General features: G+C 38.8%; 1 protein-coding gene across 7 annotated transcripts in view; it reads right to left on the bottom strand.

The window, feature by feature from the left end:
- The window catches only part of spock1 (SPARC (osteonectin), cwcv and kazal like domains proteoglycan 1), a 113,780-nt gene that overhangs the window by 38,593 nt on the left and 60,288 nt on the right, over positions 1-14,899 (bottom strand). For 5 of the 7 annotated variants that reach the window (XM_040120782.1, XM_040120781.1, XM_040120780.1 and 2 more), the window contains exons 3-4: positions 8,043-8,051; positions 5,202-5,247 (exon numbers count right to left, since the gene is read on the bottom strand). In XM_040120782.1, coding sequence (XP_039976716.1) covers positions 5,202-5,247; positions 8,043-8,051 — 55 coding nt within the window. The remainder of the gene's footprint in view (positions 1-5,201; positions 5,248-8,042; positions 8,052-14,899) is intronic. The other 2 variants (XM_040120783.1, XM_040120785.1) reach the window with 1 other exon arrangement.

The raw sequence follows: 14,899 nt of genomic DNA, 5'->3' as shown, positions 1-14,899 counted from the left end.
ATAAAGCCCTGATCTGAGTACAGCAGATGTCTGTTTAATCCACTCACAGGGCGAGCTGGGCTGCCTGGGACACAGGCCAGTGTCACCCACACACACCTGCCTCCTTACACAGCTATAGAATTTAGCTTTAAGCATAACATGTACAGAGGCCTAACAGGTTAACCATCCATGACAGGCAAATATACAGGTCAAGGAGATGTCACCATGGAAACAAGTTCATGGGGCATTGCAAAGGATTCTCCGGTCTGTCTACATTCATAGCAGAGACAAGAGGGGTTATGACATTGTCATTGTCAGACCTCTCTCAGCCCGATTCTTTCAGTCAACAGAATAATTGAATCACAAAATTTCCATCTATTAATATCACACATTTTGACGACATTAACAACATCTGAATTGACTAATTGATATTTGAATTTCTCATCTCGCTGGAGAGCTGTGTGTCAAGAAGTTTGATGAACAGCCAAAATGAAGCACAGGCAAAGTAAACTGCCGTACATGCAGTATTCTTACTGTAATATAGATGATTTGAATCTATTCATAATTAGTCTATACTATTTATTAATCTGTTCCAAAAGTTGAAATTTTAATATCTGAAAAGCCAAATTTATGCCTTTCTGAAATGTCCTCATATTTTCATAATCCAGACAAATGTAGTACAAAGTAATTTAATGACATTTTTATTTCACACAAAAAACTTCCCATCTTAACCATGGAGATCTGTCTGTAACCTGCTAGATACATGAATATAGGCAACCATCCAAACTGTCAGCTTTAGAGCTGAATGATGCAAGTTACAGCGTGTAATGTGAGTACGTGAAAAGATCCCTACTGAGTTGTTGGAATATGGTCCAACTGTACTTTATGACAAGTGCAAAAATGACTGCACGCATAAAAGATGCAAAAGTACCCATCAACATGAAGAATGTGTATGTGGTGCTGGAAGGGACAGCATGTTTGTGAGTGTTTCTACTAAATATTTCCTTCAGGACAAAACAAGCTAATGATAGGAGAGAGAGAAGAGACATAAGCACAGTTACACAGAGGGAATGTGATAATAATAACCAAACCTCTTAAAATATTAATCAAATATGTATGAAAGCCTCTAACAACTAATTCTCACAGGCTTCCAGTGTGTGTGTGTGTGTGTGTGTGTGTGTGTGTGTGTGTTTACGTCACTGTGGTATGTTTATTCACAGTCACTCATTGTTCATCATTATGTAATTTCCATCTGATGAACTCAATACGTCAGAAACAATAGAAAACTCTGGAAAAACAATGAGCAGAGGGACAGGCGTATGAGGTGAAGGGTTGGTGAGAGATAGATGGCCTGAAAGTACGAAGAACAAACGAAAGTGATGAGAGAATTTAGAGAAAATGAGGGTAACATAAACAAACAGTTGAGGGGGAAAGAGAGAAACAGGGAAGTTTCAGGGTATATTGTTGCATGGATATATTTTGTGTGGAGCAGCACTTTATATAATATTCTGTTGGTTTATTAAATTGTCTGCTAGAGGAAACTGTTGAAAAACTTAACCTCAACGGGATGTTAAGTTTGTGACTTCTTCAGTCTTCCAAAAAAGTTGCATGTGAGGTTTTTCACTGTAGAAAATGTTCTCTTAGGTTGCTACCTTCACATTATATAAACAATGGACAACAAATGGAGACAACAAAGGGAACTAGTTTATACCATAAATGTCATACCATGTTTTTAATTTAAATTACTGAATTACTAATTCTACCTCTTCCACTTATTCTTTCTTTAGTTTAAATGGATACAAAAAAAAATATACGTAACTGTACATTACTCCACAACAGCAGAATCGAATGGCTCTAATGTTCTTGTTGTTGAGTCTCAGGAAAGCCATTCATACTTGCAAAACATAAACAAGGACATTCATAATAGCTACAAAATAAAGACTGAAAATGATTAATAAATTAATCAATCATTAAATGAAAATTTATTTATTAAATTAAAATCTAAAATCAGGATTTTGTTGCAAAAAGAAAGCCCTTGCTGAAAATAAGTAATATAACTGGAAATTTTGTCTGGCCTGCTGTCTCCAAACAGCCGCAGGAAAACAGAATCACACAGAAACCACGATTACATGTGAAACCAAATCAACAGCACAATCTTGACATGTTTATAATACCAGGACACTGATGAGCTGGATCATATGTTCATGTCAGTGAGGCAAAGCAACCAATTGACCCTGCAAACTATAGCAGATTCCGAATTTTCTGAAATTCAGTAGGATTAGTTTGGATTCAAATACATGTTTACCACAGCTCCACAATAAGCTTCAAATCAACTGCTGGACCTCATTAAGCCACAAGAAGCCTGGAAAACAGATTTACCACTTGGGGATTTGATTGCTCAACGTTCAGTATCGCCAACAAGTCGTTTGTGATCCCACTGATTTCATTCATTAGATGCTACAGAGGCATTTATCACCAAGTGATTCATCAGGGGACTGGATTTTCCCCCATCAACCTTCCTACTGCTGATTAGTCTCCAAGGGCGACCAGTGAGTCATTAGTCAAACTGAGATCAGCCGGTGGTGATTGATGCCGCTATCCTGCCGCTGTTTTGAGCCCCCAATCAAGTTCCGTGGTCACACGCGTCATTTCCGACCACACACATCGGATTTTATGAGATCACATCTAGTCACTAGTCGTTAGTTCTTTTCAAGCATGACCTGGCCCTTACCTCGGTGACAGAGCAGATGGTCAGAGCAACAAAAATAATTCCTGACGTTTTCCCTTAAGGACAATACATCATCACGGAGGAGCATTAAACTGGCCAGTGAAGGGCGACTTCTTGTCTGAGTGTGTGTGGAGAACCATACAGTAAGCCAGGGCAGTGGCTATCCTTTCCCTCTGATTATTCTCTGTAGCTGCCGATAACATCAACAGTGAAGCACTCTCTGTTTGGTCTCTTGCCTAGCTGGATGAAATATTAGTAAAGTAAGGAGTACACTGCAGTTGATAGATAAGTCAAACTACAGTAGATACCACTAAAAGTTTGGTCTTAGTGGGAATCAAAGCAGAGCCTCCATGTTTGGAGAACAGGGCACAGACATAGTATAGTAGCACATCATTGTTTTAGCACCACATTAGGCATTTACATGTACTTCCCCTGGATTTTGGCGCAGTGGATTCCTCTATAACATCTTATGTATTTAGTACCTGGTTAGGAGAACGAAGCTCTGTTTACTTTTTGTCTTTAGTCGCCTCTGAGAAACTACAGAGTAGCTCCAGAATTTGATGCAGTGAGGCGAGGCTGTTCTCATTAGGCTCAGTATCCACGAGGAGCTGGCCCAGATAAACCTGCTCGGCACATCTTTCCCTGAAGAGTTACAGTTACTGCGCTAGATATGCAAAACCAAGCCAGCACAGACCAGAACAAACTTAGTGGTTGAAAGATTTAAAGTCTGGTGTGCTGCAACAGCGTTGCAGTCCAATAAAGCCCCCAAACTGTATGTGTGAGTGAGACAATGAGACTCAGAGTGTGACTGAGCAAGTGTTTGCAATAATTGAGTTTAGTCAAGAGTTACTGGGGGTCTAAGAGCATTACACACTTGAGTGTGATTGATAAAGTGGACTTGGCTTTGTTGCCATAGTAAGTCCACAAGCAGTACGCAACTGTGAGAAGTAGCTGCATTTGGCCTTGGAAAAAGACAAACTAAAACACACACACACACACACACACACACACACACACACACACACACACACACACACACACACACACACACACACACACACACACCTATGTTTAAAGGGATGACTGGATCTTTGGCAGTAGCTCACTGAAAAGTACAATTAGTTCAACTGGAGTCCTTCTAATTTACAAGCTGCAAACTGTACCATTAAAACACTGAGTGAAAGATGTATAATGTAACGTGAAAATCAAACAACTATACAAAACAATGCACTCAAGCCTGAGTATATTAACTGCTAGGGGGATCGGCTACTGTGGTTCTTGCACTTTACAGCTTTTGCAACTGCTCTTTGGTCAATTAAAAGATTGGGCTTAGATATGACATTAATAAATTGATTTTACAACAAATTCCGAAGCAATTTCTTTTTTTTACGCTGTAGTTATGACAGTATTAGCCTTCCTAATATTATCTAGGGATAAAGAAAATGGAACCATCAGGGGCTAACGTTAACGTTAAGTTGGCACTGCAGCTGTGAAAGTCAACCTTTGTTCTAATTCTCTGCAAAATGCTATTGTAAGTAGCGTTAAACGATTAGTCCCAGAGCCCCAACATCAGTAACATTATACACCTGGAATTTGGAATAACAAGTACGCTAGCTTACGTTAGACTCTATGAAGATATCTTAACACTTAATGTTGCACCTAAATTATGATGGCTATTGTTTGCTAAATCCAAAAAAACTTAACCTTCTGAGGGTAATTAACAGTACCAAGTTTGCCATATCGTCATGTAAGCCAATTAAGGTTACCCCCCGCCAACCAATTTCAAAAACTCACCAGATCTACACGAATCACATAAATTACGTATTTTACATACAAAACTGTTTGAACAATGGTGAAAGGTGACAAGTTTGCACCCCTGGTTAAGTCACTGCACAATAGATGGTTTTGCACTACTTCTTTCAGCTCATGAGATACAGATCACTGATCTATATAATACTGCCTACATATGATTAATGCCCTTCAAAGCAATTTCAACACACAACTGTAAAATCCAGCAATATTTTCGGTTTAATGTTGTGTGTTAGATTCTTGCTTCAGTTTGTCGGTTGCCTTGCATGGGCTGTGACTGACAGGACGCAGGTCCTAACATTACTTCTACAATTAACTTGAAAGGAACGGAAACTGTAAAAAAAAAAAGGGCAGGCCTTTAAGGACTTTGTCCTGTGGTAATGATGGCCGCATTATCGTCTGTGTGGGAAATGTTTTTTCTAGCCAAGGAAAAGTGCTCTCTTGACATAACAAGGAGGTTAAAAGTCTTTGGAAACGAAAATTATTAGTCTTATCGATGCACGATTTCTGCATTTTGGCACCAAAATCATACAAAATTAGTTCCTTAGTTTAAGATGTGTTTTTGTTTCTGTAAATACCTTTTGAATGCTACAGACACATTTTGGTTGGAAATTATTGAGGTTTGACATCCACATACATTAAGTACTAACATAAACATTGGAGTCACACAAACAACAGGACTCACCTTGGTCTAGAGACTTGGCAGGAGCCCAGCTTTTGAAGTAGTCATCCTGAGTGGAAACACAACATAAGAAACTGGGTTATAAAAAAACATAACGCCATGCTGAGAATATCTTTGAATTATTTGGTAGACCAGGGGGAGAACATCTCAAATACATTTCAAATTCCTGTCCTCATTCTTTTCTCCTTGTGTTCTTTCACACTCGTGTTTTGTAAAAACAAATGATTGCAGTAGAAAAAGAAAAGACATTGAGAGGTAAAAAACTGTTTGGGCATTTAAAAATAGGACAAAAATATACAGAGACACCTGCAGGAAACACACTGGAGAATAAAGAGAGTTACAGGCTCCAGTAAAGAGAAGTTAAACTAGGACAAAAATATTTACTGTCAAGGTCAACATGGACTTTAACACATAAAAACAATTCAGCAGTGATGTGGCTGTTATTTGAAGAGAGAGATAGTGTACCATAGTTCCTATACTAAACCTTTTGGCTTTCTTGTTTCCATAATCATATTTGAAAAAGCGAAAATTATTTTTATTGCTCAGATACATTATAGTCTACAGTCACGGAGAAAGGCTTATCAAGTGAAAATATTAAAACTGAAAATAATTGGCTTTTCTCAGCTGAGCTCAGTTGAGCAGAGGTTTGGATTTGTTAAGTCAAATACACTTTGATTTAATGGCTCAATTCAGAGTGGAATTCTCTTCCCCGTTACAGATATCTTCTATTATGTAAAGCAATTAAAAAAACCCCATTATGAAAAGAGCCAAGGCTTAAAAACTGATATTTAGTGTTGTATATGCATATCATGATTACAAGTGAAAAAAAGGTTAATAATCCATAAATCACCCTATAAAACTAACATATAGATGAAGGCAGGAGTGGTACAGGTGGAGAGTTTTCAGCTTGTAGCCACGGCAGGAAAAACAGCTGTGCATTTCAATAGACCACTCTGTTATGTGAACAGATCGAAGCTCAGGTATAAATGACTTTATAATTCTCCCTGAACTTTCAATATGAGCTCCATTTGTGATAGATTTGCTTGTTTACATCAGCCCCCCTTATTTAGCATTAATAAGCACTATAAATGGTTTATAACACACTATAATGTAGTTTAAGCAGCTATAAGAACATTTTAAGTGTTTCTTAATGGGAAGTATTTGTCAGAAATTATAACTTCTCCTATGAAGACATATTTTAGATTATTCCAGCAGTATTTTACTATATTGTCATTCCTTAAATATGTTAATAATCATTTATATCTGCCTATAACCACATTATTATGTGTTCTAAAACCTTTAAGAAATGTCCTTATAAAACGGCGGGAGGAAAAGTGTTTCCAAATTTGGTCTGCTGTGAAGTAGTCTGCACGCACACACACACACAGACACACACACACACACACACACACACACACACACACACACACACACACACACACACACACACACACACGCACATACGTAGTGGCGGTGCCTGCAGCTAAAGTAGTACCCAGAGTAAACCATATGTGTGTCAGCAGGGAGTAAGCCTGTGTCAGTGACACTATGTGAACCAGGCAGAGAAAACCTGCTGGGTTTGCAAGCAGGATCTCTACCTCCTTTATTATTGAATAAAAAGGAAGAGAGGGAGAAACAGTAGATAGATATATAGAAATAGAGATAGAGAAATAGGCTAAAGGAGTCCACAGAAATGGACAATTGACCCACTCATTTAGTCCGTGTTCTATAAATGACAACTGTCAACATTTGAGCCAACAAAAAAGTTTGAAATGAGGAGATGAAACCTAATTAGCTTCTCCCTCAGGTCCTTATCGCACTCATGTCCTCCCTTCTTTTTTCTCTTTTTTTATGTCCATCTCTCCCGCTCTGTCTCTACACATCAATTTAGAGATACAGTATATAAGCCCCTAAAAGGACCTTAAATATTGTTTAAATATTGAGTTGGAGTTCTGATCAGATATTTATCAGGCTTTATATATACTTTTTCTTTATAATACGTATAGAATGGGTTACACAAAATAATCACATTTTAGATGTTCTATTTTTTATAGGATAGACTTTTGTTGTTTTTGTCTTGAGCAGCTTGTCATGGTTAGGGAGGGGCTTCAAATTCAGTATGCAGTTTTTGACATTTTTTACCTATTTTACCAGTCTGGGGAGCGCCATTTCCTGTTTAAGGATGACACTGCCCCCATTCGCAAAGCCAGGTCTGTAAAGAAAGGGTTTTCCCAGTTTGGTATGGAAGAACTTGACTGGCCGGCACAGAGTCCCAACCTTAACCCCATCCAACACTGGAATGTAGACTGTGAGCCAGACCTTATTATCCAACCTTGCTTATGCTCTTGTGGCTGATTGGGAACAAATCCTGGTAGACAGGTTCTAAATTCTTGTGGAAAATCTTCCCAGAACAATGGGGTCTGTTATAGCAGCATATTCATGACCATGGTTTTGAAAGGAGATGCTCTATAACCTTTTGGCCATGTACCAAAAGTATAAAGACACCTTTCTTGTGGGCAAAATGATTTTCTTTTTGCGGGGTTAATATTACTGAAAGCTACCGTGCACTGACTGATAATACTTGTAGAAACTTCTAAATTTGCTTTAAAGTCAGAAAGCTATCAAACCACCACTGCAACATTTTAATATGCTGAACTATACCAAGTTATGGCTGACCACCCACCCAACCTGCCGTGCATTTAAATCAGCAACACCTCTCCTGCTCTGCAACAATGCCTTAAAGCACAATGCCCAATAGACTACAATGTCTGTGGCTGCCTGGAAGGTATTGGAGTATGTTTCAAAGTAGTATTATCAAGTTTCAGACACAATGGATTTACTTACCTCCGCTTCCTTTAAATGTTTGCAGAGGAGCCAGGTAGAGGAATAGATGGGAGAGAGGAGAGAAAGAAAGAAAGGTCAGTGATAATGGCACAGTATGCTAAGTCTATCAGATCTATTACAACCCTGTGTTACTCATTGTGAATACTGAGCTCAACTCTAAGGATTAATTTAATAGGAATCTGATTCTGAAGGTGGTAGAATACCAAAGGACTCACACATACACACACTTGCAATTGCGTGAAAAAGGCCTTATGAAAAGGCCTTATTTGATATGGAATGTAATTTGAAACACAGTGAGGGCAAACACTGCGGGCTTACAGCAAAGGTAAGGCATAAAAGAAGGAGAGAGAGAAAGAAGGAAGAAAGAGGGAGAGGCAGGGAAGTTGTCGTTGATAATTTTAGTGTCTCTTTATTGTGCTAAAATGTGATGGAGAGGAGAGGAGAGAGGGTGGACATTTTATTTGCAGGTTCTCCTGATCTGAATGAGCGAAAGCTGGTAAGGTGGAGGATTGGTATTGTATGTTCCTTCCTACAAAGTCAAAATGGAGTTATGACTGGAAACCAACCTTTAGGCATTTCTTTTACCATGTTAAAACTTATTATGCCACAGAAAGATTTCTGTGATAACGCTTATTGAAATGTGAAAATTTCTAGATTCATATATTTTTGATTTCAGTGTAATATCAGTAGATAGAAACTTAACAAAACATATATCAATCCCTATGAACTACAGGTTACTGTCCATAATTAGACAGAGCTCATTTGAGGTCCTCTTTAGAATCCAGCAAACAGTGAATAAGTCTGTCTGTGTGGCCATTTCTGAACCAGATTCTGTGGAATTAGTGTATTTGTTGGCTTGTTGATTTCTGACTTGTTGGTATTTTGTGCTGAATTCATTTTGACCTGCAGCTACAAACGTGTGTTCAAGACGGGCTTTTCTCTCATCAGCATTTACTGTGTCCAGCAGAGGACTGCAGCTGAAGTGCTGCTGCCTAAGATGTAGTTCAACTGTTTTTTACTAGCTGGTATTGTGGAAGGTTGACAGCAGTTGCCATTCACCCTCTTATTATTCAGTCTAAGTCTCAGGGATGACCTCTCCTTGCCCAGGACCCCCATTAATATTTTAGTGCGCTCATCTCAAAAGCATTAACTGGCTGTTTAGCTCACTGCGACACTGCCCCAATGTCATTCAAACCCTTCAAAGTGATTACAAGGAGATAAAACTGTGTCGTTATTATCTTATTATCTTTGTTGGAGGTGGTGCTGGAATTTCCAATAGTGATTCACAGTGAGGGAAGTCCATCAACGATGTCCATTTAAAGTTGCAAACACTCTGCAGGAGCTTGTTGGCAAGCAAAAATTTGAACTGTTTAATTAAGTTTTTTTAGGGTTTAATTAAAATCTGTTTAAAACTTAACACAACAGCTGTCAGTAAAAATGGGATTCCTTTATTATAAAACTATACTTGATGCAGTTTATTTAGCAGTGCCTCAATTTTAATTATGGTTAATTGACTGCATGTCTGCGTAAACACCTTCATGTCGCAGTGATTGGTTCCATTAGATGTTGCTGTTTAGCAGCTAAACGATCAAGTTAAACTATGCTGCAGTCTTTGGACAGTCTCCCCAGAGGTGGAAAAGGGGCCGACATACCAATGAGGAAATGTACTGGGAAAGACTGAAAACAACTTGGTGAAAACTTCAACGCAGCATATCCTGTATGCTTGGTAATATGGTTACTTGGCTCTGTTATGGTCATTGTGAACCCCGCTCATTTGTGTCAAACAACAAAGAAATCCGATTTTTCCTGTGGTAGATTAAAACTTTATCCTTTCTGTTTGTGTCCCAACATAAACATGGGTTGTTTTATAAGCAAATGACCAAAGAAGAGGGCAGTCATTGAGTTATGTGTCAGCATATGTAAACATAATATCCCAGTTTTTAGAAACCTGACATGCTAGCTTGAGTGCATTATTAGAAACCAGGATACTATGGCATGTAAACACCTTATCCAGGTTTCTAATTATTATCTGCCATATTAGCTGGTCCTTCCCTATCCTGAGTTATGGGGTAAGTGATGATAAATGATATAATGATGGTCCACATGCTGATATAACAGTCTGACAGTGGTAATTAGGGATGTAGCGGTCCAATGTGCCGAATCGCAAACGGATACTGACTTTATTTAGTGGATTGGGTATCCACCAGATGTGATCCACATTAAAATAGAGTTTCTCTGTCGATGTCCTTATAAAATTCAGTGTTTATGCTATTAGTTACTGTACATTCTTTCCATAATGGTGGGCCACTGAACTCAGTTTTTAGTGCCAGAGCAATCCCTGGGCTCATGGTAATAAATATATATTCCATGTAGTGAGGTTTACAGATTTTAAAATAGGACAAAAGCAAGAACAGAACGGTATTCTAAATCGGCAGACACCGTAAAGCCGGGATCAGACTACCCGAATTCAGCCCGGTTGTGACACTATGATGTCTCGGCTGACAAATTTCCAGCGTTTGGCCCGAATATGAACGTTCAGAACATATTGACATAATGAAATAATGGAAGGACAACGACGGGGCATCTGGGACTCCACTACACCACTACACCCCAACGAAAAGTCTAGCATATCCGAATTTTTTGTATTTTCCTGACCAGTGTGACATCTCCTACGAAGTGTTCCTTCACGATGACCAGTGGGATGACAGAGGGATCTCTTGGGCTGAAAACACCGCCGTCTGGTTTGGCACGCTCTTGATATTGCTTGACAGCATGTTTAAAATTTCTTGACCCTCCTCCCTGACAACACACAAGGATGTGAACAATGATTGGGCGGGGTCAAACGCCAGTCCCGTGACCAAGATGCGGCATGAATTTATGGCACTATGATTTCCTAATCTGACATGGTGACCATTTTGAAAGACAAGAAAATTGTGTAGTCTGATCAGGATCTAAGTTGAGGTCTGTGAAGCAAAGTCAGGTGAGAAAATGTTGGATTAATGCATCGCTGATGCAGAGGATAAATGTTATTGTTACTTTGGTCTCCCATTACTGATGGTCTGATGGAATAAGCTAAATCCAGCAGAATCCAGGCAGCCAGAAACCAAACTGTGTGACCAGTTTGCTGGATGTCGAAGAGTAAAAACCTTTGCGTAAAATTGTGTGTACAAAGAGATTCATAACCTGGTTCTTCTTATTCAGTGAAAACAACATATCCTGAATATGATCAAAAAAATAATAACACTCAAAACAGGGATACTAATGTACATGTGAACATACAAATTATTGGCATAGCAGCAAGAGGCCACTTTTAAAGAAAATTTAAAAAGAGTTGTTAAAGCGGTATGAACTTTTGTTTTACTTGTTATGACAGTCTCAATAAGTCTTTAAATTCTAAGATGACCTCTTCACAGTCTGTCTGTCTCCTGAGAAGGAAAAGAATTGATTCAGAAGGAAACCAAAGTGGGGCTGGCTTCAGCCAGATTAGCTTCTCTCAGCAGAAGTAACCTCTACTGAACGTGTGTGTGTGTGTGTGTGTGTGTGTGTGTGTTTGTCTGTGTGTGTACGTGCTTAAACTCACAGGTGAGCATTTGTGAGTTTGCACAAATACTCACACTAACATTAAAATAGGCAAAGCCGTGCCTGGAGTGCTGACTGAAGATGTCATAATCAGGGGATGTGGATGCAAATCTGGCCTCTTGGTGGAAACTAAACAGCATTAAAAATTTACTGTGTACTTTATGCATTTTATTCATGGGTCTTGCCGAATTCCTTCCCACCCCAATCTTTTCCACATAGCCTCTAATTCATTCCCCCCTCCCCCTCATCTCCTTCCTTCCCTCTCCACCAAGTCTCTGCTCTCCTCCTTAGGCTACATCCTACTTATAGACAAGCACCAGTCGGGGATCTGATCAGGACCCTGTGAAGCTGATATATGAGCTTTGTGAGCAGATAGCAAAACAGAGCAGAGAGCAGATTTCAGAGATACACTGCATCAGATTACTGTTAGGCGTGAAGTCAACCAAGCTCGTCGTGTTCTCAAAATGAAGCAAAAAAATCGTCAAAACAACAATCAACTGTAACCAAAATAATTTGCCCTAACCAAACAAAACTATTAAAGAAATCAGGCTTTTCACTTCTCATGTATAATATAAAAACAATGCTTTTTTTAAATGAATGTCAGATGAACCTCTAGTAGAGATTTATGTAGCCTTTATGAGAGCAGTTTAAGGCACTATATTGATGAAGGTAAAAGGATTAATAGGGCTTATGAAGGCTTCCTGGTCATTGTCATAATAGGGAGTTTAATATGGAAACTCATTAACTGTCAAACACTTGACAAATTACTTGGATCAGTAGTTTTCTAAGTGACTTTAAGGGCATTATATGCTATTAATGTTACGACTAGCACTCAAACCCTCAGCAGTGTGAGGTCATGTGCGTTAGCCTTAACTAGCTGAGCATTATGAGTACAATTTTTTTGTCTGACCTCCAGAGAATGGACGTTGCACTGCTGTGGATCCCTATAGACGGTATATCTTATGGTTATACGTAAATCAATTGTTATCTGATGAAATACATCATTTAACTACAATTTGAAACAGCTAAACAACTTGTAAAAGTGAAAATTTGGCCAGGAAACATACGCAGAGTGCGGCACACCATGGGCACTTTATAGTCTTTAGAGCCCAATGTTAACATGGAGGTGGGGTTTAATGGAGATTATTTAAAGTGAAATTGCCTTTATGGAGCAGAGGACTGTGGATCTTACATTCTTTTTTTTTTCTTCTTACAATTTTTTTGTTGCAGCAGCTGATAATTGCACAGAACATTAAGCCTGGTTTTGTTGATAAGCAGATGAAAAGAAGCCTAGATGTGCAGGCTTCTGGACTAAATTTAGTATCACGTTTTATAATATGATCTTTTTTATATTAACCTTTATTTTAATGGCATTTGATGGCTATATTTTCAACATCCTATTGCAGGTTAAAAAGTAATACCTGTAAATATGTTACAGTGTTACTGCATTGCGTGTTCACAAGTAAAATTTCACTGCTGTAATGGTGGCTTATTTACTTACACATTCCACACCTGATTTTTTCTGCAGTGGAACTATGAAATGCACAGGGGAATGGACTGAGCAAGGGAATGGAGATATACAGAGGGAAGAGAAGAAGAATGTCCTGGATAAAAGAGGATATCAAGAGCATGAGAGAAGAGAAAAGAAGATGGAAATGAAGGAGTGTCTTGGAGGAGACATGGACAGAGGGAGGAGGGGAAGGGAGTGAGGCACACAGGCAACACAGTGAAAAGTAAGAAAGAAAGAAAAGAGGAAAAAGGAAGAACAGAGATGGGAGTTTGCTTTCCTGCAGTGCAGCTCCACTGGAGTCTATCCAGTATCCGTGTCTACATCCTGGAGTCTAACAGACAGCTTCTCATTCATTTAAACAGAGAGGTAACACTGAAAATTACATGCGGTGCTGAGAAAATGAAGCAGTATGCTGCCGCACACATAAATATTGCAGACACACACACACACACACACACATACACACACATACACACACAAACACATGCACACACACAAACGTTTTCACCTGCTTTTAAGGATAGCTGCACAAGCTCAAATTAATAGCTTTTGGAAGTTGCTCAAACTTTCTCACCTACTCTCTCTCACTCTCTCTATCACACACAAACACACACACAATTAGGCCAAAAATAGACATGGCTCGATCATTGCAACAGTGATTTCTGTCCAGACTGTAAAGTTACATAAGGATCTGGCTAACCAATGAGAACATTTGCATGTCACAGCCAATGACATGCAACTTTTTGTTTGTATCCAAACTGATACAAATTCTTTTCTCACTGCTTACTCCCCCCCTTGACTTTCTATTTTTGTGGTCTCCCTCATTCATCAACTCTCTTCCTCTCTCCTCTACTCCTCTTTTATTTCCACCGCTGAAAGCATTCCTCAACCGATCCAGAACCTGAACAATGAGGCTCAAAGCCAAACACCAAAAATACACTTTCTCTTCATTCTGTCCTGTCTTTTCACGTTAATGAGGGGAAAACCTTCACTGAGCAGCCTGTTATTCAAAATATCTTACCATCTTCAAACTCTGCAGATGTGATTCTCTTTCTAATACCCTCTCCAAACTGGTTTCCTTTCATTTTTCTTCTATTACTGCTCAGTTTCAGGATATTGAAGATCGAAATCAATTGATTACGACAGAGGAGGAGTGGTGAAAAGAGGCAAAACTTAGAGTTAGTTTAACAAAAAAGTGTAGTTAGCAGAGGGGGGAACTGTGAAGAACACTAGAGTTTGTAGAAAAAAAGAGTAAGGAGAGGATAAAGAAGGAGACTGATGATGGAGCTCCAAGAAACAGCGATCTTTGCACATTTCCAGAGAAAGAAACAAGAAAGACAGTCAGTCTAGATGAATGACACTTTGGATTGAATAAAATGACTGGTTGTCAGTGCTATAGTTATATTTTCATTGAAATGTTGAAACAGGTATAAAAATATATCACTTTTTTATATAAAAGAGGATAATGAGTAATAAAAAGCCCCATTGTTAATTATATCTAGCTTTTAAAAATGTCCCTCTCATGCCACATGGGCTCACCCCAATTTGTACATTCGTGGATTTCATAAATCAAAAATTAAATCTCTTGACCTGGAGACAAATTTGATCTAACGATACACTATAGGCTTGGGTATGCTCCAATGGAACTAGTTTGCAGGTCATGTGTCTGACCTCGCCTGAAGGCAAAAGTGTTTTTAGCTGCTCCGAATAGCCCCATTCAAAGTCAGGGTGAAAAGTGGTAGACTGATCAACAAATGTAACATGAAAT

The sequence above is a fragment of the Xiphias gladius genome, chromosome 23, assembly GCF_016859285.1.
Source record: "Xiphias gladius isolate SHS-SW01 ecotype Sanya breed wild chromosome 23, ASM1685928v1, whole genome shotgun sequence".
NCBI lineage: Eukaryota > Metazoa > Chordata > Actinopteri > Istiophoriformes > Xiphiidae > Xiphias > Xiphias gladius.
The sequence above is the reverse complement of the archived record's forward strand: the minus strand, read 5'-3'. Positions and strand labels throughout refer to the sequence as shown.